General features: G+C 54.3%; 1 protein-coding gene across 1 annotated transcript; it reads right to left on the bottom strand.

The window, feature by feature from the left end:
• Positions 1 to 633: 633 nt before the first annotated feature.
• Positions 634 to 26708, bottom strand: ARRDC1 (arrestin domain containing 1). Its single transcript, XM_042879267.1, is given in 9 exon segments — positions 634 to 1950; positions 2662 to 2933; positions 2935 to 3068; positions 3304 to 3480; positions 3853 to 4035; positions 4520 to 4674; positions 5175 to 5225; positions 14202 to 14312; positions 26528 to 26708. Coding segments are annotated over 9 exon segments (1266 nt in total). The 5' UTR covers positions 26646 to 26708; the 3' UTR covers positions 634 to 1885.
• Positions 26709 to 27346: the final 638 nt, after the last annotated feature.

Below are 27346 nucleotides of genomic sequence, written 5' to 3' on the forward strand. Positions count from 1 at the left end.
TGCAGTCTGGGATCGCCAGGCAAAGGGGAAAGTCCTAAATAATAAACGCTGGGCAGAAGCACAAGGTGAGCAGAGAGTGAGGAAGAATCCTGGTGTACGAGAGGCAGGCCGTGCCTCAGGCTGCTTGCAGAACACTGAGACAAATCCAACTTGTTTGCGATGGTATCAGCAAACTGTGGGCACAGGGAGCAGCCTTCCAGCTGACCCAACAGGCACACGGGTCAGCATCAGAAATGGAAGAAAGAGCACAGCAGTTTCTCTTGGAATAATTTATTAAATACAGCATTAAAATTTGTATTTATGAATTCGATCATTAAAAACAAAACTTTGTCTCATATATATATATATATATTTAAGGACAATGATCATCATTCGCTCAGAACGGCACCTTCTCTACTCTACCCTTAAAGCAGTTCAACACTTTTAAAAGAAAATAAAACAAAAAGGGTTTTGCAAAGGAAGAGTGCAAAGCAGGGCTTGTCCCCAGCAGCAGCCGGGGGTGTGAGGAAGCAGAGCTGCTAGGAGGTTCGTTAGATGTTGCCTGCCCAGCATGAGGAAGTGCAGGACCGATTCTCAGAGGTGCCAAAGGTGCAGTCTGCTATTTCAGCCTTGGCTGGATGCCCACAGCTCTGAGTGTCCTGTGTTTGGTTTCCTCAGCTTGGGCAGTCCATGCTAAAAAGCTAAACGACAAGGAAGGGAAAAAAAAAGAAAAGAAGGAAAAAAAAAAAAACCAGGAAAAAAACAAACAAAAAAAGTTGCTTTCAGTATCCCAGCTTCTTCCCCTGACCCGCCGGGTCCAGCAGAGGCTGTGAGTGAAGTGTAGCAGTTTGTGCTCCCACTCTCTCCGTTCTGCATCCTGTGGGGGCTCTGGAGATGAGCAGCACAGCAGTACCAGCCATCCCCGAGCCATGCAGCCCCTCGTGCTGGTGTGGGAGCAGGGAGCAAAGGGCCAGGCTGAGCCTGGAGAGGGGGGCACCGCCGAGGATGGGGCTTCCATGGGCAGAGTCCTTGGGCAGATGCAGAGGTAGCATCAGACATTTCTGTAACTTGATTGTCGTGTAATTCTGGCCTGCCTAAGGCCAGACAGCTGGGATGGAGAGGGTGCCCTGCAGGAGCAGGAGATGGGGCACAGGAGCTGGCGTCCCCTGTTGACAGGCGCTGGTCATCCTAGCAGCAAGCAAGGACGGTCTGTCTCCTCTAGAAAGTTATCCTTGCTAAAAAGGCTCCTTGCTGACAGAGCCTGCTCTCCACTCAGCACAAGCAGGCGGCGGTCCAGGTCACTGCCCAGGCACCAAAGGCTGCCAGTCACTCATCCCACCACGCAGGTACAGCAAGGGCTTGTGCTTTTGGCTTGGCAGGAGCCCCTGACCTTCCAACCCTGCCGACTCCAAGAAAGCTCCTGTTTCACCTCCCCCTGGGACCTACAAGGACGAGGAGGAAGAGCTCTGAGAAGCATTTCTGGAGAGCACGCAGCCCACGAAAGAGAAGAGAAAGTTCACACAGCCCAGCCTTCACCTACAGTGGAGACATGCCAAGACAGGAGCGTTTCAGATAAGGCATCGCAGGTGCTTTGATAGTAAAGCAGTTAGTGGTGACTTCAGTACTTCCAATACAGGCTGCTGCAGAAGGCATCCCTGGGGCAAGACCAGATCTTCCAGCTTTTGGTGCAGCAGAATGAGATGGTTCAGACCTCTCCTACACACAACACGGGCTGTTCTGGCTGCCCTTTTATCTTCCCCCTCCCAAGAAAGAGACTCAAAAAGCCCAGGCCAGGATGTGCCATTTGCTCTGCCAAGCAGCCGAAGAGATAAAAAGACGCCTTCTGCTGTACCAGACTTTGCAGCAGGCTGGTGAACCGTGCCGACGGGATGTGGAGCAGGGGAGGTTAGTTGCCATTGCTGATGCTGGAGTTGGCACTGCTGCAGCTCTGCTCATAGGATGGAGGTGCCTCTGCAGGGAAAGGAAACAACAAGAAAGGCTTTAGTGGGAAGTTCCCTGAACCTCCATCTGTGTAAATCAGTACTGAGCATAGCAAGCTGCTAACGTGTGTGCAGGCACTCCAGGACCCACAGCCTGCCCTGCTGAAGTGACACGTCTGAGCATCTCTCATCATCTCAGTGCTGACTGACTGGTTTATCCATGTAGGACTGTGCCATGCCACTGGTCCCAGCCACCTCAGAGAAATACTGCTTCAGCAACGCAGCGTGCTGGGATTTCCCAAGCTCTTCCATCCTGGACAGTCTCTCAGTGCCCACCCCCACAGCTTCTGTCTCCAGACCAGATGCAGGCCCACTCCAAAGCAGACGTAAGATTTCAGTTACATCACTTTCCTGGCTCTGCTCCCGCCAGCCTCACCACAAGCCAAGGAGTTTTTATATCTGTGGGAGGCTGAAAGCTCATTTCAGAGCAGGGAGATCCTCTCAGAACAAGCCTAGAGCAGCATGGGTGTGGATGTGGGAACGGACAGCTGGCTGTCACAGCCACAAGGAGCTCCTTCAGAGAAGGCAGGCAGAGAGCTCTCACAATTTCCCCTGACTTCAGCCCCCGGCGAGCTGACATCTCTACATTCCAGGCTTTTCAGCTAGCAAAGAGACTCCTGTCATAGCAGATGTTTGCTATCACACTGCCAGACTGTTTAGGTCTCAGGAATGGGATGCTCACCGTGTGGGTAGCCCCACGTGCTGTATTCTGGAGGCAAAATGAGCGAGCTAGCAGTGGGCACGGGCACCACGTTTCCCTCGGCGTAGTAAGGGATGGTGGCTCCTGTCGAGAGGCAGAGGGTGGGGTGATTTGGGGAGCCTGTCTGCTCTGAGTCCGCTTCCTGGAAGCTCAGTCCTGGGGCGTAGCTGAATGGCTGCTGCTGGGAATGGCTTTTGGTGGGGATCAAGACATTGTCCATTGGGTGATAACCGCCAGCTGCCTCCTCTTCCTCCGGGGGGGGCACTGGGTACCACTGCAGATGGCAGGTGCTGGACAGACCGGGAAGGGCTCAGGGGGACCCTGTTCACTGCAATGTTGCCAATATAAATGGGAAGGGTGACTGAAACCTCCGGTGACTTGAGGGAAACCTGGAAGAGAAGGAAGAACAAAGTGACATCCTCTTTGTCGTGCATTGCACAGGGCGCAGGTAGGCTCACCTAACAAGGAGCACAATAGCACAAGGGCAGCCTCACCCATCATTACTGACCAGCAAAACAAGTCACACTGAGTTCCTCAGCAGAGCTACATCTTTGACAGCCACAAGGTGCCCCCCGCACACAGCCATCACTGCAGCACAACCCACCAGAGCATCACGCTGCTCACCTGGATATAGTAGTCGATATGTATGAGGCTACAGCCCTGCAGAATGGACTGGGGCAGTGCTGGAACAAGGATCTGCTCCTTCCATTCCGCATGTTTCCAGGCTTTCACTCCTGAACCTTCCACTTCTGCGATGGTCCTCAGGTCGTAAATCCAACGCTTGGATTTGTAGGCCACTTTCTGTGCAGACAGGAATAAAAACAGCTTGCAGAAAGATTGCAGACAATCATCTTCCCCCACAAAAGTAAGGCAGGACACAAAACCACTCAGTTGTTCTGTCAAACAAGTTCAAACGTAATGCACATATTACAGGGCAGGATTAACCCATCACTGCGTTATGGACTGAGGTGCGATGAGCAAGACAAGTCCCACCACCTCTTTCCCCAGGAAGGCAGAGGGAAACAAAGCTAGCCAGAGGTCTGGACTACTTGCTGCCACCTTCCAGACAAAAGCAGCAGCAATGCTCACTGCGGTGAAAACAGCCAGCTTCACAGTTGCCTTGTTGAGCTGGATGATCAGCATAGCCAAAGAATCATCTTCCTGGATGCTTACCTGCAGTAGGCTGGCTACCACAGCCCCGGTGTCCCGGCCTGATTTGTTCTCTATGTCTGTGCGGAGCTGGATCACTTGCCCCACAATGTACCCCTTCAGATCTGAGGTGGCTGTCAGGACAACGTTGCCGCTTTTCACGAGCTTGTAGTTGAACTTCTTGGTAACAGACATAGTGTTGGGCTGCTGCAGGAGACAGATGGTGACCCAAGAGTGTCAGAGAGCCTCCAGGAAAATGCTTGGACCCAAAACATGCAAGCAGCAATATCTGCTCTGAGAGGCCACGAAGAACCAGTAGCACAGACAACAGGCCTCTCTCCTCCACCCCCCCGTTTTTCCTGTCCTGTTATTTTATTTAGCATCTCTTCAAGTTCCCCAAAGCCAGGTCTCTACAAACACCTGGTGCTATTGGCTGGGAGAGATGCCTCTCTCAGCATGTTCAAAATTCATTAAATCTTCCAAGCAATGGGTGGAGGAGTCAAAACAAATCACTGAGTGGGGACTGATGGCAAGGCAGATCAAGAGCAAGAGTCCTCAGGCTGCTCTTGCACCAGGAGGACATGCAGTCAGAGAATTATCCAAACACACAATTACTCCCAAATATCACTTATGACAAGGAGAAGCAGCCTTGATTGCCTTGATTCCCAGCCAAACTCATCCTTGTTCCTACCTCAATATCAAGGATGTCGTTCAAGTTGAGAGGGCAGAGAACATAAAAGATCTTGTTGCATTTGTAGTCCTTGGAGAAGCGAGGTGTGTCTATCACAGCTTTCACCTGATGGAGGACCTTGCCAAAAGGACCTTCAAATGATGTAGGAGCAGAGGCTGGAGTCAAGACAGAAAGAAAAGGTGTCACAAGACTCAGTTAAGCCAATCATTTCTGTGTTCGAGACAGTTACTCTTCACCTGAAGCTTTATGCAAGCATCCAAGAGACAGAGCACACATGACTTCCCAAAAAAAGACCTGGGGACGAGGACTTGGGTCACCCAGACTCCCTACAGAAGGCACCCCCACGCCACAGCAGAGCACACTGCACACAGGACAGCTGGCCAGCTGCAGCCAGGACCTCTGTGCCCAGGTGAAAGCCCACTGGGTTCTGCCCGAGCTGTCAGTGGCACTGCAGACCCAGTTTTGCTCCAGATAGGAGCATACAGCTTGCCTGAACTCCTCTGCTGCCTGTGGTCAACCTTACAGTCCCCCCTGGCACCCCTGGGCCTTCCCTGCCTCCACCAGCTAGTCACCAGCTGTGCCTCAGCAGAGCTCCCAAAGCTGGGCAGGTCCTGGCTTATGTGAAAGGGCCTCCAGCTGTGTATCTGCATCATACCTGGCAGCAGGAACTGGAATGAAAAGTTGTGCTCCCCAGCTGAAAGGACTCCTGTGGGAGATAAGAGTAACAGGTAAGTGGGAGGTTGTCACCTTGGAAGGGCATTTTTGGAGTAGGAGCTTCTGGCAAGAGAGTCCAATCCCAAGGGAATGCACACAACTCGTCCAGCTGCCTTCACCCCGGGACACCACCATGCTCATCCTCTGCATCCAAGGAGCAACTCACCTGCCCCTGGGGCAGGACACGTCTGTGTTCCCAATGAGGCCTAGGTTAAGATCCTTTGCAAATATCCTGGTCCAGACAGGGCTGAAGGGATGCCAACACCACATGCTTTAGAGAGGGCAGTTAGCCCCACATTACTGACAGAGGGCACTAAGAAGGAATGCTGTGTTTCCTTCCCTCAGGGAGGCTGTAGCCACTGAGGAGGAGAAGAAGAAGCAAAGGCACTGCCTGCAGGTGGGGTAAGGAGGTCTGGTGGGCACCAAGCTGGAACCAGAGGTCCGAATCCCAGGCCTGAATGCACCTCTGCAGATCCTGGCCCCAAGATGGGACCTGCAATACTCAGCCCAGCTGTCTGGAGGACCAGAGTCAAGAATTAACTTCAACAATGTCCCTGAATTCTCCCCTTGGGCAGTCATAACAGTGTGGGGCAGAAAACCACAGCTGTGAATTCCCACATATGGCACCCAGTGCTTCAGGGAAGGCTGCAGGCTCCCAGCCCAGCGCTGGGAGTTCAAACCTCAGTGCTGGTTTTCTTCAGCTCCCTGCAACAGCCGCCTCGAGGGCACAGAGCAGAGCCAAGACCTGGCACACAGCTCCAGCAGCAGCTCCAACCCCAGGCTCCCCTGCATCCAGCTGGTCTCCCACCCCTCCCAGGACAGCAGTGACCCCAAACAGGCCCCACGGTGTGAGCTGGGAGCACCAGGCAGCTCCTCGGGCTGCCTTCATCCAGCAAAGCACCGAGATACAAAGAGGAATCCACATTTGCTGAATAAACATGAGAGGTTTTGTTTTCAGATTGGCAGTGCTAAGAGGAGACCTGGATACCTATTAACTCAAGCTCTGTTTGTTCTGCTTTGCAGGATCGCTGCTGGAGGTACCAAGGCTCTAAATTTGGCTGGCTGTTTAGTTGATGCAAGAGCAAGCAGACAGCTTGCCTGTTAGCAGTGCTGGCTCTGCAGAGCTGACAGTAATAACGTCCTGGTACCAGGTGATCAGGTGGGTTACACGACAGGGAAAGGGAGCAGAGAATAACCCCCATTTGCAGCACGTGCCCTGGTAGATGAGGCAGAGTTCAGCCCGGTCCACAGTTCCTATCAGGAAGCATTGCACAGCCCGCAGCCCCCAGCACACACAGCTGCAGCTGATTTCATCCCACTGCTACAGTAAGTCAGGAAGGAAAGAAGAGCTGTCTGTTTGTACACTTAGCCTGGAAAGAAAGGAGACCATTTGCCCACTGCCATCGCTCCAAGCCAAAATACACTCCTGGTGATCTCCCTTCTCATCCCCAGATAAAACCGGATATGTAGGCTAAAATGCAACATGCCGCCTTGTCACAAGGTGGAGGCATAAAGCAACTCAATGCCTGCTCTGGAAGCCTGGAGACATTGCAGCCTTTTCCTACTGCCTTCTTGGGAAGGGCTCAGTGCAGGGCAGCGCTTGGATGCAGAAGGTGCCTTTGCTTGGAGGTTCCAGCACAAAGCCTTGCTGGCACAAAGCACTCAGCCACTGCTCCAAGAGCTTCTGCCGCTTATTAAGGCACATCCTCACTTTTGGAAGCAGCTTTATGCAGTGAATTTTCCAATGGTACAGCAGCCTGGACCAAGCACCTACCACTACAACACACGACATGGTTTGCTTAATGAATGGCTAATGAATGACCAGCTGCTCAAAGGGCCCCAGCACGCCATGCCTGCTTTTGCTGCCCACATCGCAAGCCTGGAGGCCACTGCAGCAGGGAGCTGTGGGCAGCCCCATGCAGGCATACCCAGGGGCTCAGTGCCAGAGCTATTCCTGGGACAAGGCTCAATAAAAATAGATGAAGAAAAACAGAAGATCCTGACCACGATGGGAGGTTCCTGTGAAAGCCTGGGTGCGCTCGGGTCCCTGGCGGACTGACAAAGCTGCTGGGAAGCCCGGGTGCTGCAGAGTGCAGGCAGACATTCACAGCAGCCAAGCTGCTCCCTGCTTCTGCACCAGGAGCTCTGCTAAGGACACGCTTAAGCAGAGACCAGGCCAGGTTCACAGGAACACAGCACGGAGCTGGATCCACACACTGCGTGCCCCAGGGCTCCCAAGCGGCTTTTAAATGCACAGAGTGAGGGGAAAGGGCTGTGCAAGCTGCCACAGCCTCACCAAGCCATTACCTCACCATTCCCCAAAGCCCAAACAAAGGCCACAGTGTGTTCAGATGCAAAAGCTTTTCCTGAAGTTTACGTGCAGCTAAAAATAATCTTGAGAAAGTCATTAGGCAGCAGAGGGAGGCTGCTCAGCAGGGCTCTGCCACGGGGCTGTGCCTGCAGCCTTCCTACCTGATAGGAACCGAGCCAGCAGGGCCCACACCGCAGATATCCTCCCTACAAAGTCCTGGAGGGAAAGGAACTGCTGCCATAGGAAAAGAAAACAAGCAACCCAAGGAGGTGGAGCAGCAGGGACACGCTAACAGTGCGGAGCAAAGAACAACCTTGGAGATTTCCCCTCTTGGTTCCGCTGCCAGCGAGGGTTTGTCCAGACGCAGAAGGACGACTCTCCCTTTCATGGCTCAGCCACTCCTCTCGCTGCCAAACTGGGAAAGGGGCCTTGTTTGCACCGCTGAATGTGGAGGAGGGGTGCAGAAAGGAAACAGTGCTCATACTGAACTCTCTACCCAGCACCCAGGAGGGCACTGGGGTGCCTGGTGCCCTGTAGGGCATCCCCTGTGATGAGGAGCACAGCCCTGAGCCCAGCTCCACTCTGCAGAGCATCTCAGAGCATCCCGTGGCACTCAGGGCATTCACTGTCACCCTGCTCACCTTGTATGCTGTCCAGGCACAGAGGTTTTCAGACTTTCCCCAGGGTCACACAGGGCTCCTGTGCTCAGCTCAAGCTGTCCATGCCTTGAGCCTGCCCTGCAGCTGGATGCACCTGCAGATAGGTTGGGACTGATGCACAAAGGTGCAGACAGCCCTGGTTGGTAGGGATCCCCTGGCAGCAGATCTGAACTGCACAAAGCCTGTATGCTTCCCAGGCTTTTCTGCAGCTTTCTCTCCAACAGCCCATGCAAACAAACTGCTCTTACAGTACAGGTGGGGCCTGAAGTTCAAACCAGTGCTACCACGGAGACAACAGCCAAATCCCTCCTTCCAGTTTGCTGACCCAGTCCCAGCAATTCCATCCCAAATCCCTGCAGGAGCCAGGGCTCTGTGCCCAGCAGTGCCTCCTGCCAGCCCACAGCAACCTACCACCACCAGGACAGAGTGCCCAGCTCAGTGTCAGCAGGGCATGGAGCTGCAGAGAAGCCAGCAGAGGGCTGGCAGATGCCTTGGCCACCGATGCACAGCAACGATAGACTCAGCTGAGCTGCATTACTCACCCCTCTGAAATCTCACACTCTGATGCACTGGGAGAGACAGCCCAGACGTCTGAGCATGCTGGAGCCTGCAGGGCCAGACAGCTGTAACGGCAGCGCAGGGTGCAGCACTCACCTCTCCCTGCCTTGCCAGGCTTCATGCACAGCTCGACAAGGGCTACAAAGATGGATATTCAGTATGCTGCTCCCTTCTGTTTCCCAAAGAGGAGGGTGCTACCTGTTCTGCAGCCAGGACCAGGAGCCTGGTAGGTGTCCTCCACCCCGGCACGGAGCCAACTCCTGCCTGATCTCCAGCCCCGCTGGCTGTTAGCACCCTGCCAATGACAGCAGACACTGCTGCTCTGGAGCACGAACAAGTTTAGCCTTTGGACAGGACATAATTTTTGGTTGTTCTAACAGGGGAACAGCAGGCCTGGCCATATGGTAATATCTCTCTGGCTACTCAGTGAGCGATGCAATGAGTGTGCTGGCCAAAGTCTGCAGCAGGGCCAGGTACCTGGTGCCTGCTGGCTCCCTGCCACTGCCCACAGCAATAGGAGCTCCCTGCAGCATCCTGCTGCCCTAGGGCACACGAGCTCCCCCAAGCCACGGAATTCAGCAGGTATCAGTGCTGCAGATGCCCAGCTCAAGTTCTCCTTGGGGCTGACATGATTGGCATCAATGTGAACAGCAAGAAAGGAGCAAGGTTTTGTTTCTGAGCAGAGAAAGAGGCAGCCCTGCCAGCACCGTCAGCCCGGCTGGCTCCACTCACACCAAGCCCAGCTCTGCACTGTGTGTCAGGAGCCCAATTCCTCAGCTGCTGAAGTTCCATCCCTCCACACAGCCCTGACAGCCAGCACCTCGCACCCCTGCCCTCCTCTGCAGCCCAACAAATTGCACTCTAAGCAGAATCAGGGCCCTTCTCATCCAGAGGCTGTCTCAGAAGGGAAGCGTTAGCTTTGCCTGCTCTGGGGCACTTTGAGGGATGCTGGGCAGTTGCAGCATTAACACCAGGACTCCCATTCTGTGGATTAAGCTAATACACTAACACAAACTACAATAAATGAGGGTAAACACATCCATTTGCTGGCAGCCCAGCAACGGACACAGGTGCTCGCAGAGGGAGCAGCAATAGCCTGAACAACCCCAGCAGCAAGCACAGCCAGGGGAGGACACGGCCTTCAGCTTGGCTTTGCTTGCCCAAGAGCACTGCTGCTATGGAGCAGCCTTCAGCTGATCAGGACAGTGCACAAGCGGTGCGGGCACAGCCCCAGCTCTAGGCTCCCATTCAAAGCAACTTGCTCATGCTGGATTAGCTGCACGCAAACACACGGTGGGAACAACCTCCGGTGCTCCCATATGGTTAACACTGCTGAGATAAACCCTTCTGTAACACAGGAGGTAAGCAGAGAGGAAGAAAACACACAAGAAGGCTCAGCAGCAAGGCTGCAGTAAAGGCTCCACTGCTTACACTTCTCTGTATCAGCAGTTCTCAGTGACATTTTCAAAGAATTAGTAGGATTTGGCAGTACAGCAATGCTGCAAAAACCTCTGAGGATTAACAGTGATCTATTGAGGCAAGAAATTAGGAAGTGCTGAGAAAGCTGCTGAGACCCACAGTGACTGCAGCTCTTTCCACATGGTTTTCCTGGGCTGCATGTGCTGTTACTGCTCCACAACCTGCAGCACAGTGCAGGCACAACCTGGCACCACAGACTCCTCAGGGCTCATCACTGCTCACGTTTGCTCTCACCTCCTCCAGGGCTGTCCAGCCCCGCTGCTCTGCCCTCTCCTGCAAACACTCCAGAGAACAGACCGAGACCCTCCCTGCATGGTTCCATGCCTGCCCAGTCAGGTCATCACGCTTTTTTAATTCTGTTGGAAGACAGAATTGTAACCTTTCAGTCTGTGATGGCTAGGAAGATGTTGTGCCAGGCCAGCAGGGAAGAGGTGATGCACAGCTGCCCCATTTTAGCACTTTGCACAAGAAATATGCCAGAGGAGGAAGCAGGTGTAGCAGCCAGGAATTCCCCACAGTGCCTGCTAGCTAGCTAACAAGCTGCCAGAAGGAAGGTCAGCTGGCAACTACAGCCAACTCCCTGCATGGGTTCAACTCAGGTACAAACAGGATTTAAAGAAAAAGTCTACCTTTGCATGCACAATCCATCCACAGGGCAAGAGCCGTGTGCACAGCCGGAGACAGCATGGCCAAAGCAAACAGCCCTGTGCAGGCTCATGGCAGACCTGCTCCTCTCTGGCTGAACGAGGCCAGAGCTGCAGAAGGGGAGGGGAGAGGAGTGCGAGTCCTCTGCAGAGCTGAATTACTCCATTATATGGGATCAAGAGAAGCATCTCTGTCTGAGCAGTGGGGACAAGCAGGGCTATTTTGTACTCGCAGCAACTGGTGTACTTGATCTCCTGTACCACAGATACCCAGGGAAAACCAACACCACTCACGTTTGTGGGTCTCCCTTCATCACTGTGTTTTTTTCCTCTTTGCAAAAAGATGACCCAGGACGAGCCAGCACCAGTGAGCAAGGGGCCAAGCCACACTCAGGTCAGGTGGGAAAAGCAAACCCTCCCCTCTGGGAGGCAAAACAAAGAGGTCCCCCTCCCAACCCCACCTCACAGGCTGAACAACCTCCACAGCCCTGCACAGTGTCCTCAGCAAACAGCGGTGAGGCCCTGCCTGCATGCACTCAGAGCAGCTGCTGCCCGCAGCGCTTCCTGGCAGCTTCTCTGTAACGAGCAGAGTTCATTAAACCACTGGGCTGCAAGTCTTTGCCAAGGCTACAGCACGGACCCTGAGCAATACCCAGCTCCTAGAGGCAGGAGCACAGTGGTGAGTGGGGCCTTCTGAGCTGCTCTGAGCCAGGAGGGAGCCTGAGCCCCCCACATTGATGCTGCTCTGATGTGGAAGCAAGGAAAGAAGTTAAGGATGTAGCCAGTGCCTTAAACAGTGCCTTGTGCTGCAAAGGGGCACACAGGGTATTTTTTAGGGTCTGTCTCCTCTCATGCAGGATACACCCTTTAAGAAAAAATAAGTCACGTCTATAAAACAAATGACAGTTGATGCCACATAGGATTGGCTGCCCCCACCCATAGTTCAGCAACAAGGTGCGTGGGTGCAGAAGAGCAGAGTTGCTCTCAAATGCTTAGAGAGTGTTCCAAGTTTCCATAGTTTTGCAAACCTCTTCTCCCAGCACGTCCTCCAAGAGCACAGGCTGCTTTTCTTCTTATTTATTTTGCCACGCAAAACATGGGAAGAGATCACGCAAGCATTTTATCAGACTGAGCTTCCCTCTCTGCTCCATCTCACAGGAGCAGGGCTGGCGCAGCCCCAAGGACAGCAGAGCTGGGCACATGGTGACTGCATGGCCTTGGGGACACCTGGGGTCCTCCCTCATGGTCTGCCTGCACGAGCCCTCTGCCAGAGGTCTGGGGACAGTGCCAGCAGGGAGGCAGGGGCTCCCCTGCACCCAGCCCATGGCCATTCCCTGTTCAGAAAGGACACAGGTGGGCTGTGTCTCTGTACCAGGGGCGTCAAACCATGGATGGCATGCCAGCCACATGCACATACACTCTGTCCCAGCTCCAGACAGCCGTACCACCTTTGACACAAGAAGCAGAACACAGGTCAGTGACAGTATCCGGTGTGCTGCTCTGGATTGCAGCTAGCTGCAACCTGCTTTTTCCCCAATATTGCACTGTACCTTTGCAAGACAGGGCAGTAACAGCACCACAACACACCTCAGCTCTGAGCTCAGCGGTCCTACAGGACACATTTTCCCTTTGCTGCATCCACAGCTCCTCGGATCAGCCCTGCCACACCAGTGCTTACTCCCTCCTGCCCTGGGCTGCATTAGCACAGGAAGATGGCAGCATGCAGCCACCACAGCAGCACCAAGGCACAGCAGCACGGCCCCAGCACTCCTCAAGGCTCAGGCCCAGGCCCCCTGCAGCACTGGGGTTGACACGTGAACTCAGCAATGCACAACAGGTTGGGTTCCAGAAAAGTCAAGAGCAAAAAGACTAGTGCTTTCTGTGATGACTTGAGGAGCTGGGAGTACCAGTTGTTGCAGGTTTTCTGGAATTCGGGTATTGAAAGGTGTCACATTAAGGGACAATTCTGTCCTTTCCCATTTGCTCCAGATGTCAATGGGAGAGCTCCCAGATCCAATCCTTCAATAACCAAGTGCAGAAGCAGCCATCAGCATTTCCCAGGGGCAGCAAACCCTTCTCCCACTCCTATCTCATAGCTTCTGCTGTAACCATCACAGAACCATCCACAGTAGCACAGTTTCCTCACAAATCATTAACACTAGAAACAAATTAAAGTTCATTTTCAGTGCAGTTGCAGGTTTAAGCTTCTCCAGGAACCCACCATTGTTCACAGTCCCCAGCTCACCTACACTGAATTGCCTGCAGCCCCTTACAAAGCTTCCAGGATTCTGCCAGCCCAGCATTCACAGCTGAGAACCCTGGCTGTGATCACTACCATGTCCAAAAGCAGGACCATCTCATTGGCCTCCCAAGCAGTCTGACTCCTCCTGCAGCCCCTAGGCTACGAGCCAAACTGAGCAGTGAGCCACCTCCCTTCCTGGGGCCTGAGCAAGCAGCGCTGTCTCCAAGTGAGGTCAGACTCCCCTCCATGCTAAAAGCTCTGCTTGAGAAATCGCTGAGGTGGCAGGAGCTGCCACTTCAGCTTCACCCATTTCCTGTTACTAGATCAGAGGATCAGTGCAGCATCAGAGGACTGCTAGCCTGGCCTACTGCCACGTTACAATTACTGCTACAGCCAGTGCCTTTAGCAGGTGAATAGTGGCACCTCTCGATTCTGATAGGAGCCAGAGCACAGCATAAATTATTTATGCTGAGGTTGACCTATTTAATAGCAGAATGACAGCATTCATTTGAGCCCAGATTCCCCTGAGGCTACTGGTGTCACTTTACCCACAAGGATAACACAGCCCCGCTGCTCTATCTCTAGGCATCTGGGCTGGCAGCTGTGTGCTGGGAGCTGCCATAAGCTGCTCAAGCCAGGACGAGCAACACCTCCACTTCCCTTTCAGTGTAGTTCAACCACTCCCAGCCTGCAATCAGCTTCAGCTGACCAGTTCTGATAAGGTTTTGATACTGCCATAGATAACAGATGGAAAGCAGCGCAGGGTGAAGGCATAGCACTTTGTGCTCACAGACATCCACCAGCAGCAGCAAAGTGGCTGCTGACAGCCCCATTCTAGACAGAGCAGAGCCAGAGGATGCACCACATTTTAGGTAGCTGCCAAGTTGTGCAGCCAATCAGGGTGCCACTCTGCACAACTCATGCTGTCTCCAGTATCGGCTCATACATTCTGTGCACAAGTCAAAGCAGCCTATGAAGGAGTATTTCACATCAATGCACTGCTGCAGACCAGTCAGCCGTCTCCAGTAAGAAACCACACACCCACAGATCACCACCATGTCCTTGTGGAGCTCACCTTTGTCTGCCAGAGACAGTGTGGTGTTGAAATACTGTTCCTCCACGGTCCAGGCAGTATCATTGATCTTGTTTGACACTCCACAGAATCCAACGCAGCTCACCTTGATGGCTGTTAAAGAGAAACAACATGCATAAGACTGGGAAAAAGCACAACCACAGCTTCAGACTTCCTTCGAGGCCTCGTGAACGCACGCAGGGTGGAAAAAGGGAGCAGGGCAATCAGGTCACACCTCCAGCACAGAGCACGCTTTCCCCTCACTCTCAGCACTGCCACACTCTCTCTGCTCCCCCAGTGCTACTTGCAGCTGTCAGCACCAGTTCTCATGCTGGCTGTCTCTCACTGTAAGGGCCCCAGCAGTAACTTCAGCACAAGGGCTGCTGAGTGATGGTGCTTCTCAGCAGCCAGACACCACTTCAAGAGAGTACCTCCTCCTCCTGCAAGAGATACAGGGCTCACAGCAAAGCCACACAGCCAGGTCCAGAAGCATTCAGGATGCCATTTGACCATCCCAAAGCAAACACAGAATCGGAGCTATATTTGTACCCAGCCCTGGAAAAGTCATCCCCGTGCCTACCCTGCTTGTTACACAGCAAGAGGCACCTGCAGTGCTTTGCTCCAGTCTGAATGTCTCCTGTCCTGATTCCCACCAGGTTTTGCAACAGCTTTAACAAATCCCACAGAACTCCCTTGCTGGACCTGCTGGATGCATACTTCTACTTGCAGAAAGGCAGCAGGAGCCATCAGACAGGCTCTGCTCCCATTTCACCCATCTGCTTACTGCATCCAAGAAGCATCTCACAGGAAGCCTCTCCCCAGGAGGCAGGCAGCCAATCTGCCTGACTTTGGGGCTGCCTTCCTGCTCCAAGCTCCCCTACCTCCTGTCTCCCAAGCACTGAGCTGCAAGCAATGCTGCTCACAAGCACCCCACACTGCTCTGTGCAGTGCCTGCCCTGCCAGCCCAACTCAGGGTGGAAAGAAACCCAAACCCAGCTCTCTCTGCAGGGAGAATGCAGAGTTCACACCCCAGTCCCCTTCCCTGTGCTTTGCCATAGGAGTCCAGAGCGAACGGGCTGCTTGGGGCTCCAGTCCCAAAGGAGGAACAGCTAACCCACAGCCCTGCTCACCTGGTCACAGCCTGACCATGACCTAGAGCACCCAAGCTCACTGCAGCTTCATCCTCAATGGCACGGGATGAACAGTGGCAGATGCCAACTCTCATTAATCAAGCACTGCTACGCACTGGCTCTGTCCATGTCTGCGAGGTACACCAGCACTTCTGATGCTGGGGACAAAGCAAAGAGCATGGCTGGCACAGCCGTGGCACTGAGCATGGCTGTGCTGAGCTGGCATGGATCCCCTGGAGCACAGTGCAGTGCTCAGCCCCCCCCTACCCCACACAGACCCACTAGGAAACCCACCGCTCTCATCAGAGGGCAAAAGGAGCAGCTTCAGCAGGGTGGGAGCTCTCCCAGCACTGACAGCCTGGCTGGCTGCACTCACACCAAGCCCAGGCTCAGCCACTCTGCTCCCATGTTTTCACATGGGAAATGTGAAAAAGCCTCAGCAGGAACAGGACGGACCGCCCCGGAACAAGGCTCCACACAGCCTTCCTCAGCCACAGAGTCTTAAAGATAACGACCATCTGAAAAGTTTAAAGATAACTGCCATCTGTTGCAACACCCAGACGCTGGGTTGGAGATGGAAGTCTTCCATCCAAGCCCGCCTGCTGCACTGCAGTGCTCAGGCATTCCTGTTCCTGGAGGCAGGTGGGTGGCACTTTTGCACACAGACACTACTGCCCCATCTCCCTTCCCATGGGAGACAGGGACTCAGCAGTGCCAAGTGCTGCAGCCCAGCACTCAGAGCCAATCTCTGGCTGCTGTTCCCCATTGCAAGCTGGGCTTCTCTGCAACAAACCTCAGGGCTACACACAGGCCCCATCCGAAAGCCTTACTGCAGGCTATGGCTCCTCTATAGGAGGAGTGCTAAAACATGGACTGTCCACAGGGCTGTCAGCTCCAAGGCCTCTCAGCTGATCACCAACAATCCAAATTGGCTTGGTCACAGCCAAGAGGGAAGGCTTCTGTCTCTGGGTCCTCACCATGGGTGGCCCTCTGCTGTCACGGTCCTGAAGGTCACTCCTCTTGGGGCACACAGGCTCTAGTCCACAAGGAGGAGCCAGGACATGCAGCAGCTGACAGGCAGAACCCAGGCATGCAGCGCAGGGGGCAGCTGCGAGCTAAAAGTGGGGTCAGCAGGACAGCTCTGGGAAACCAGCAACATCAGAGCTGCAGCAACTGGAAGTGCAAAGTTTGTCAGCAGGGCTGCCAGGAAGCTAAGTGCACAGTCTGAAACTTTCCAGGAGCTCCCTGCAGGCAATCTCCATGCCAAGTAGCAGATACAGAAAATGAGTTCGTACATCAGAACAGCCCGATTCTGGTTGTTAGAAACACATTAAAAATGCCTCCTAAATCCAGTCGTACCAGCAGCCCCAGTTCCCATGTTCCTGCTCTCTGTTTACCCAGGTTGCTTTAAATAAATACAGGAAAAAAAAGGCAAAAAGCTGTAGGGAAGTGAAGGGGTGAGCAAAGGGCAGCAAGAAGTGGAGAAGCGCATCACAGAGTGATGCAGAAGGCAGCAGCCCTTCACCCCCACGATCCCCCAGCACTCTCAGAAGCAGCAGCTTGCATCCAGCCAGACGCATCTTTAGCAACGCACCGCAGCACTCGCCAAGTGCTGGAAATAAAAGGAGACAGCTCAGCCATATCCATCTCTGCTCTAAGCAAAAATAGAGATGCCAGGAGCTGGGTACGTCTGCCTTCTTCTAGGGTGATGTAAGGAGAGCAGCCGTACACCTCAGATTACTTTTTCTGTTGATCCAGCCAGCTGCCCTCCCCGGGGAGCTGGCGCTGCATTGCAGGCAAGGGGAGAGCAGAGGGCATGCAGCCCTCACCCCAATTTCTAGAACCCAGCTGAAGAGCCCTGGGTTTCTGCCAGTTGAAGCCCATGCCAGTCAGTATCTGGACTGATGGGCCCAGGAGCTTCGGCTGAGAATGGTGAGCCCACATCCACAAGCACAGGGCTAGACAGGTTCAAAGCCACCCTGAAGCATCCTCACACACACAGCACATCCCGAAGGAGCTTGCAGAAGGGCTGCTGCGTGCCTGGCTCCAGACAACAACAGCAACAGGGAGGGGAGGAGGGCTGTGAGAGCCCAGCAAGTCTGCATCAGATAGTCTTCATTTCATGGAAACCAGCCAAGAGGAGCCCTTTCCTCACCCCTCTCCATTGGAGCGGCAGCAGGCAGCTATCAGCATGCTTCAATTAGATTCTCCCCTCTCTCCGGCCCCAGAAGAATCTGTGCCTACAGATCAACAGGCTGTCACAGCGGCACTGCGGTTCCACTTCTTTGGGGTGGGGGGAAACGAGACCCACAGCAGCCCACAGCCTCTTCCCCCAAGCCCAGCTGACAGCACACAAACTGCCAACCCCATCGGGGCCAGCATGGGGGCCTCAAGGCCTGCACACAGCACAAGTGCAGCTCTCGAGCAGTTTGCAGAGACTTGGTGGCTCTTAGAAAAGCTCTACTAAAACAAAAAAACAAAAACAAAACAACAAATGCAAGTACCAGGAAACCAAGACCACAAAGAGAAGCACAACAAGGCCTTGGACAGGTTGGCTTTCACAAACTCACCAGTACAAGGTCTGACACAAAGGGCTCCTGTCCTCCTCTGCACAGGAAGGCTGGAAGCTCATGAGATAAGCTGCTCCTCAGGCTCCCAACCATTTGCACAAATATACTAAGAATCTATTAATTAAACCAGCAAGTCCTAATTAATTCTGAGCTGTCCCCATCCTTCTGGGACCTCCTTCAGACACAAATAGACCCGGGCATTTAGCAAGCCAGCAAGGCAAGAGCAGAGCTGGCATGGAGCTGAAGGCAGCGGTGGGTCTGGCACAGTGAAGGACTGCCCAGAGAAGTTCCAATCTCCTCCCACCCCAGAGCTCAGCTCAGGGCCACAAAGGGCACTCAGCCTCAGGGAAGGAGGTGTCCCCATCTTCTCCAGCTGTCACAGTGGAGCTGGCTCTGCCACGTAAATGCAGGAGGTCCCTGCTGGGTCTTTCTTACACACAACTTGAACCCACAGCTGCAACCCACGGCAGGAAGCCTGGAGCATCAGACAGTGACAACTCCACCTGCAGCAACAACTGGGCAGTGATGGCTGTGCTATATGGGTGACCCATAGCTGTTACTTAAGCTAAGGGTGATTGGCTTTAGCCAAAATCCACTCCAACAATATATCAAGGGTGTTCGTATCCCAGAAGCGCAGACTTCTCCAAAGAGAGACCAGGCAGAGCTGTGCCTCCTGGCCAGGTCTTTTCCCAGACAAGGTCAATCCTCTCCCTTTGCAAGCGCTTTCCCCTATCATAGATACACAGCAGGAACGCCTGCTGTTTCCAGCCCCTGTCCAAAATCAGAATTCTGCACACACCCCAGAGAAGAAAGCAAGCTGCTGGGCTCCTGGTAAGGACAAACTGCAGGCTTTTCTCCCTTGCAGAGCTGACAGGTTTATTTATAGCATCACAGAGTTTTATCAGCACGCAGGCTGCCCTCAGAGAAAAGGGGTCATCTTGAGCATCTGGAACGAAATCCCTGGCTGAGCACGTTTAACGAGCCTGTCTTCACCCACATCAGGACAGGATGGGAGGAAACCTCACCGGTCAGTAGGGCCACCCAGACACCCAGGGGACAGCCACGTGCCACTGAGCCCCAATGCAACGGGCCCAAAACCTGCTGCATCCCCACACCAGGTCTGATGGCTGCACTTTTCACTTCCTGGAGTGCTGCTGCAGCCGCCTCGCTACAGACACACTCCTCCAGCATCCCCTTTTCTCAAAACATCCTCTTGCAAAAAAGAAGTTTTCTGTAAGCTGCAGAAGGATGTAGGTGCTGCGCCACCACAGCCAACCACCAGGCCCATGGGCTTCCTGAAGGAGCAGCCCTGGCCACGGTGCAGGCAGCAGCATGGTTTCAGAGGAAGCAGGGAAGAAAAAAAAGTCACACCTCAGCCCAGTTCAAGGAGCCCAAGCTCTCACTCCATTGTACACGTGGTTCAGGAGCAATGCTCCGTGCAACATGGAGCAGAAACGGGTCTCCGGGTGCAGGAGCAACTGAGCACCACCAGCTGCATGCAGCGGGACCGGCATCTCCCTCCCAGGATAGGAGGGCAGAAGCCTCTGACCAGGCAGCAGCACAGCAGGCACTGCAGGAAGTGCAGCATTTGGCACAGAGATCTCATGCTCACCATGGAAATCTCTGTGCCAGCCACCCACCTCAGCTGCAACACCAGCACTTGTAGCCTCCTTCCTAACATCCATCAGAAATGCAGAGGAGCTGCAGATGAGAGGAAGGCCAGAGGGGATGGTGGAGTCATTCTTCTGATGCAGTAAGGCAGCCTTCAGCCTCAGAAAACTCTTTTCTTTCTGCTTCTCATGGCATAAGTTCAGAGAAGGAAACTGACCTGACTGCAGACAGACACACCTGCCCTCCAGTGCTCCGTTTGCTGCACCAACAGTCAGAGCATCTCTACCTTCAGGGCTGGGCCTCTGATCAGCCCCATGGGAGGGGAATACAAGCCCCGCACACAGCTTCACCCGGTGCACAGGAATGCTGCCAGCACTCAGCACTGCAGCCCAACCGCAGCCACCTTCCTCGGGCTGAGCCGTGTGAAAATGAAGAGAGGAACCACTTTTTTTATAGCTTGCCCAAATGGAAAGAGGTTTCCACCCAGCACTTAGCCCTACTTTGGGCCAAAGCAGTTAGGATATTCCAGTACACACTAAAAACAGAAGAACTGGGCAAGAAATCCCACCACAGTAACCACACCGCTGGTCCCAGGAGGCATTCTCTAGGTGCTTGAAGACCAGTCAGGTCCACACTGTAGCAAACCACTCCTTTAAACTCATTGTCAAACACACTTGTTCCTTTCCTGCCAGCACCAAGCACACCAGCAGAACAAGCCAGCCATTCAGCCACAGCAACAAGGCCGAGCTCTGATGTTCTGGGAACACCAGCCAGCCTGTGACCACCAGAGCTCTGCTCTTCCCACTCCCTGGGCAGGTTTAGTGACCTCCTCCCCCACACCCCCTGAGTTCTGTACGTAAAATAATCAGCCGACTGATCAGGTTTCTCTGCTTACCACAAAGAGGTTGATTCAGAGCCTACTCCCTTTTCAGGCTCTTTCTAAATAAAGGCTTCAAAGAGTTCTGGAAATTCATGCTCAACAGGCTCACAGAAACACCCAAGCAGGAGGGCTGCATTGGGCCAGCTTCTGCTGAGGGACTGAATCACCCCACTTTCTGCTGGTGATGGGCATGCATACTTAGGAGCTGTGGCTCAAGCAGCTCCTCCAGAATCATAGAATCACCTGAGTTGGAAGGGACCTTAAAGGCCATCTGGTCCAACTCCCTGCAATGCACGGGGACACCCACAGCTCCAACAGTGCTCAGAGTCACATCCGGACTCACCTCGGGTGTTCCCAAGGATGGGGCACCACCACTTCTCTGGGCAACCTGTTTGACTGCTGCTTGCTGCCTTTCAGAATACTGCCAGACACAGGGCTCCGGGCCCACAGCCAGTCCTGCAGACAGCATCAGTTCTGGGAAGTGGAGGAGACATTCCTCCCTCCCCTCCCAGTGCTCAAGGACACTCCTGGGCACTGAGTCTCCAGGACTCATTCCACCAAGAGCAGAGCAGTCACAAACTCAGACTGATAGATAGAAAGAGGCCTGTTAGAGGCTGAACACCCCCTGTCACACAGTGAGAGGCAGCAGCACAGACAATACTGTCACAGCCAGGTGTCTTGAATGAGTTTGTCCCCACAGCACCAAGATGGACCAAAGAGGCAAGTTCACAACTGCTCAGGCATCCTGGTGTGGGCAGATGGAGCCATCTAGAAGGAAAGCAGACAACAGAACGGGGACAAGCAACCACAGCTCTGTGCTGCAGCCCACCTGCCCTGCCACTCAGCTGCAGGCAGCAGCTCCCGAGGAGCCAGCGCATGCCGAGACCTGCAAGGCTCAGCTTGGCTGCTCCCAGGCACGAGCCCATTGCCAGCTCACCCCTCCTGCAGGGGAGGTTTCAAGTGCCTCTTCCTGAAGAGCTTTATTTATAGCCAATAAAGTCAACCAGTTGAGTTCCCTGTATGCACGCAGCCTGGCTCCCTGGCTGGAGGCAATGCATGGCACTGGCAGCCATGGCAGAGCACAGCCGTGTGCTCCCAGTGAAGGTTTCTCACACTATGCTGAGCTCCCAACCCCTGCCTTCACACATCTCAGCTGTCAAGAAATATTCCTCCCCCAGTTCCAGTGACTTGGGAGAAAGCAGCCAGAACCCAGTTTCGTTCTGCATAAGAGCTCCTATGATTTCCTTTGATGCAATTCAATGTAAACAGCTGGATTCTCTATTTTTAGCAGAATCATCAATTTGGAAAGGCAAATTATGTTTTCTTGTTATTAGCAGAGCATCAGATTCATAACAAATCCCTACTATGCTAGGAGGAGTATGGGTTCCTAAGATGATGCATGCAGCCAGGCTGGACACCTGCAAACAGTGCTGGGGTCTCAGAGCTCACCCTCCAGACCTGACACCCAGCCCCATGCTGATGCTCTCCATCAAGAAAGCACATCAAACCTACCCAGTGAGCCTTCCTCCCCACAGATGCTGCCGCTCTGACCCAAGTCTTACTGCAGGGAATACCTGGGGTTAAGGCGAGTGCACACACATGAGGGAGGAAGAGTAAGCAGCAGCAGCACCACCTCCATCTGCAGCCAGAGCCATCAAGAACGTGGCTCCTTCAGCAAGAACAAAGGACTGGAAGTTATAAGCATTAACACTCCAGAAATGATTCATGTTTTTCGGAAACAGCCTTTTTGCTGCGGATATCTGATAAACTCTGGTTTTCAATCAAGACTGAAGTGCTCAAAGGTCGGGGCATTTTTAAACTAAACAACTCTCTGAACAACTGCAGACTGGCACAAACTTGCCACCCTCAGCTTCCCAAGGAGGTGGAAAGCAGGGTCTGTCCTTACCTTGGGACACCCCCATACTCTGAGGGTGCTGACACACCTGTGGGAGTTCGCTCATCTGTTCTGTTCAACCGTGTGGCGCTCAGCACCCTTCTAAATGCCACATGTGATCCCAGGCAGAGTGGTACCCAGCCAGGGCTAAGCACTCCCTGGTAAAAAGCCTCCATTCACAAGCTTACCTGTAGCTGAACAAATACACACAGTTCACACTTGACACAAGCATGCCACCAGCAATTTTTAAACGGCCAAAGAGTGCTGGGGAATGTGGAGCTGCTTCTCAAAAGGCATTGCAAGCAGACAGACATCTGCTCATCTCTGTGGTCTGAAGCTACAACACCTCCAGTTTCAGATCGCAGACATAAAATGGGGACTACAGCCATGCAGGCATACCTGCACACAAGGCTCACAGCCATCCAGGTCCTTTACACTTTTCCTTCCTCTTGAAGCACTTTTCACTTCCACGCCAGACACTAAGAGTGACAACTTTAAGAGCAGCACAAAAAAAAATAAAAATCACACTTCCACAGGAATTGCTGCCTTCAGAGGTCACAGCAGTAGCCTAGAGGCTGCACAGGCAAGATCTCAGTGCTCAGCCCTGAAGTAAAGAGGCACCAAGCTAAACACTCAGCGTTCTTGTCAGGCTGTTTCAGGAGCACCTGCCCTAAGCAGGAGGAGGAAAGTTCCTTCTCCCCCAGCCCCTGGCTGGTGCCGGTTTGCAATGTTCCTACAAGGGATGGGAAGCTGCCTCAGGACGAGGGACTGAAAGCCCAGAGTTTCTTGCTCCTGGCGAGGGAGCGTCCCTCCTGTCTACCTGAGTCCCGCTCAGAAGACAAGCTACGGCCCTGCCAGCTCCACACTGCTCCAGGGAGGGAACGCGCAATCGCACCCCGTTTGTCACACCTGGAAGCAAATCAGACTGACAGAGCTCCACTCCACTTGTTCTCTCATTTTGTTAAACAAGAGGGAAGGCTGCAGCACATCTCCTCGCCAAAGAAAGCAGCAAACAGTTTCTCAAGATGAGCACAAGTGGTGCATGGGCGGGGGGAGAAGCAGAGAGCGGCACAACGCTGCGGAGACAAGAGACACAAAACATTCCTGTGATTAGTTATTGACTCCAGAGGAGCTGAGCTCCAGCAGCAAGCCAGCCAGGATAGCAAAAATCCCTCTTTTGTTCCCCAGTCTCAGACAGGGTTGGCCACACAGCTCACTGCTGTCTCGCTCCAAACAATGAGAAAAGAAAGTTAATCCACTGGCACTGCTGCCGGAGCCATCCAGCCTGCTGGGGCGATGCTGCAGAGCAATCCGAGCAGTCCTGTGTGTCACTGTCAGCCGCTGCTGTATCCCACCTTCCAAAATCCCTGAGATCACACTCAGCTGCATGCTGCTGGCATCGCACTCCTTCACCGGGCTGCATCCAGAGCAGGGCTGAGCCATGGGACCCTCCTGCCTGTCTGATGGACACATGAAAGGATGAATCCTTTTGCCACTGCTTCACAGAACAGCCTAAGCCACAGCCCTTCTGCAGGAACATTTTCCCGTGTCACAGTCCAACCTGTACAGAGGATTGTGGCTATCAGAACTCTCAGGTGTCACCATTTTCCCCACGCAGGGCAAGGCTACATCATGCACTGCCAAACCCAAATTTCTTCCTGCTACCCTTCCAGGGACACAGAAATGACCTTTTAGTTTGGGCATACAGCTTGGGATCTGCCTTCAGCCCCCTTCTCCACTGCCAGATTTCCCAGTTTTCCAGGTGAGAAGTCAAACCGTGTACTACATTAAAGCAGTAAATGATGACTGCCAGGCTCTGAAGAAATGAGAATTATGTACCTGGGTACTTCTAGAGCACAGACAGCAGTATTTTTGTCTGTAGATTTGTAGTTCAAGGGACTGATTTGAAAGTCGAGTCATCATCGCATAAACCTGGACAGCTAAATAACAGAGTACAGAAACCGTGCTGAAATCTGCTCCAGAAAGCGCTTTCAGTTTCTTTTCTCTCAGTGACCCAAGAGATAGGACTGTTATTTTACCGTTACACTTTTGCCCACAAGAAGCATCTTGAGCAATAGGCATCAGGGCTGAAATAACCCACATGGCCCTGGATGCTGTAGAACAGTGAGAAAAGTGCTCCAGTAACCCTGAGCAGCATCAGCGTTGTTCCAGCATGCTCCTGCCAGCAAGCAGGGCTGCCCCGTGCTCTGCGAGGAACTTCCTTCCCGCCCATCTCCCCCAAATTACCTCTATACCCAGCTGTCCCAGTGCCAGATTCCTGTTAGATTAATTGTTCTTTGTACACAGGCGCTTGATGATTTACCCAGCAAGTCAGGCACACCAATTAGGGACATGCACTCCCATTAGCGACCTCCCCCGAGGCCCAGAAGTTCTCACAGGAACACCTCCATCCTGGCACGGCCACAGCGTGAGCGTGCCCCACTGACGTGGCCCCAGAGGGTCCACATGGGTCACGAAAGGTGAGTCACCATTTGTGACGCTGCTGCATGGCCAGCAAGGCCAATGTGTTACTGAACAGCCATTACAGCAGTCAGAGGGCTGGCAAGGAAGCCAGCGTAGGTGGGAGCATTTATGATCCTATAAGGTGTGTCTCCAGTTAAGCTTTCCTATGACCCAAGACTTCCAGCATGTTTGGCGAGGCAGAGCGAGCTTTGTTCGCTTGCACTGACCATCCTTTGATAGGGGCAATTTCCAAGAGCCATAAAACAAGGTACCGTGTGAAGTAATCGTCTGCAAGCTTGTTTGTGTTTGCTGTCTCAAAAACTACACACGTCAGACCAGTTCAGGAAATAGAAAGCGCCATACCTGGATGCCATGAGCATGACCCTGCAAAGGGGAAGCACTGCACGCTTTCCCCAGGGAGCTGCTTGTTAGTCCTGGTCGCAGGAGGTGTGGGTGAACACAGCACAGAGCACAAGCTGGGGAAGCCACAGACGTTCCACCCACCTCTCTCCACAACCCAGCAGAACTGCAGCATAGAATGGCCTGAGCTGAAAAGGATCATCTGGTTCCAACCCCCCTACTATGTGCAGGGTCATCAACCAGCAGCCCAGGCTGCCCAGAGCCACATCCAACCTGGCCTTGAATGCCTGCAGGGATGGGGCATCCACAGCCTCCTTGGGCAACCTGTTCCAGTGCCTCACCACCATCTGAGTGAAAAACTTCCTCCTAACATCCAACCTAAACCTCCCCCGTCTTAGTTTAAAACCATTCCCCCTCCTCCTATCACCATCCACTCCACATGCCCAGAAGGCACAGCGTGGCAGAGGCTGTCTGACCCCACTGCCATCAGATCCAGCTGCCTGCTCCGCAGAGTGCCTGCTGTTGTGCCCAGAAAGATGCTTCAACCACCACTCCTGTTCTCCTGAAGGGGAGACCTGCCCAGCAGGTAGCGCACACAGCAAGGAGCCGCCCCGCACCCCACAGACACGGGCACCACATCCCCACGTGCACTGCTTATCTGGGCTGCCGCAGGCACCAGCCACAGCAAGCTGCCATCCCAGCGGTGAAGCCAACGCGCCGTGACCTCAGCCCAAAACGGGCACTCGCAACACTTCTAACACAAGAAGGCACAGCTCTCCTTAAGTTCTGCCTCCATGCACGTGCTGTCTCTCTCAGGCCCTGCGTTCGCTACCGAAGGACAGCTGAACCCGCACAGATGCACCCAGCTGGAGGTCAGCGCGCACCGCTGCCAGCGCCTTGGGTGGAAGGAGCCGCCGACGAGGAGACGCACGCGCTTCGCTCGGGAGTTAAACAGCCGACAAGCCCGCGCTTGTCCAAGATGCTTCTTTTCCTCCCGAGGAAGCTCCCAAAAGCCACTGTGGGCACCTGGGAAAGATGTTAAAGGAACGGGAGCAGCGCGGTGGGGCAGCACGGCGAAGGGAGGCTGCGTTTGAAGCTCTTCGGTCATCCTTACCCCAGTAATTTATCACAGAGACAGAAGCGAACAGGACAACCTCAAGGAAAGCAAAAAACCAGTCCGCGTTTCCGCAGCACAGCACGTGCGATCGCTGCCGACTTCTCCGGAGCAGGGCAGCCCCCGGGCCGGAGCCCATCCCGGGGGACCGAGACCCCCGTAACGCAGCCGACTGCGGGATGCTCCGGACCGGCGCGGCCCGAGTGCCGCGGAGCGGCTGCCAGCCCCGAGCCCCGCTCCGCTCCGGCCGCGCAGCGCCGCCGCCCGGGGAGCCCCGTCCCCGTTCCTGGGCAGGCCCCACGCTCACCTCGGTACTGCAGCGAGCCCGAGAGCCGCACGGTGACGGTGCCGGCCAGCGGCTCGCCGGGGCTGTAGATGACGCGGCTCTCTCCCAGGCGGATCTCGAACAGCTGCACCTTCCCCATGGCCGCGCCGGCCCGCTCCTCTCCGCTACTACCTGCCCTGCCGCTCCGCACCGCGCCGCTCCGCGACGGCCGCCCCGCCCCGCCGGGCCACCCCGCCTCCGCCCGCCCCGGCCCGCGCCGTGGGGTCGGGGCGGGCCCTGAGGGAAGGGGCGGGCGGAGCGGCGCGGAGGGGAGGGGGAGCGTGGTTGTGTGGGAAGGAGCCGGTAGCGGGGTCCGGCTGTGAGGGAAGGATGCGGCTGTGGGGAAGGACTGTGAGGGATTGGGCTGCAGGGGGAAGTCTGGTTGTGAGGGAAGGGCACAGCTATGGGATCAGGCTGAGGGGAAAGACACAGCTGTAGGGCTGGACCGTAGGGAAAGGAGCCAGTTATGGGACCCCAGTGAGGGAAAGACCCAGCTATAGGCTCAGGCTGCGAGGGAAAGACACAGCTATGAAGCCAGGCTGTGGGGAAAGGAGCCAGTTATGGGGCCAGGCACGTTACAGACCCACTTACACGATCAGGCTATGAGGATAAGAGCCGGCTATAGGTTCAGATGTAAAGAAGAGACCCAACTGCAGGGTCGGGCTGTGAGGGATGGAGCCAGCTGCCCAGCCCAGGCCTGGCTCCATCTTGCCTCCCAGCGCTTCCTCTAATCTGATCTCCCTGTAATTCTCCCTGCCCAGCTGTCATTTCTCCCCCCTCTTTATTTTTTTTATATCCCCA

Source organism: Lagopus leucura, unplaced genomic scaffold (genome assembly GCF_019238085.1).
Source record: "Lagopus leucura isolate 7727_CA_CO unplaced genomic scaffold, USGS_WTPT01 Super-Scaffold_100022, whole genome shotgun sequence".
In the NCBI taxonomy this organism is placed as follows: Eukaryota; Metazoa; Chordata; class Aves; order Galliformes; family Phasianidae; genus Lagopus; species Lagopus leucura.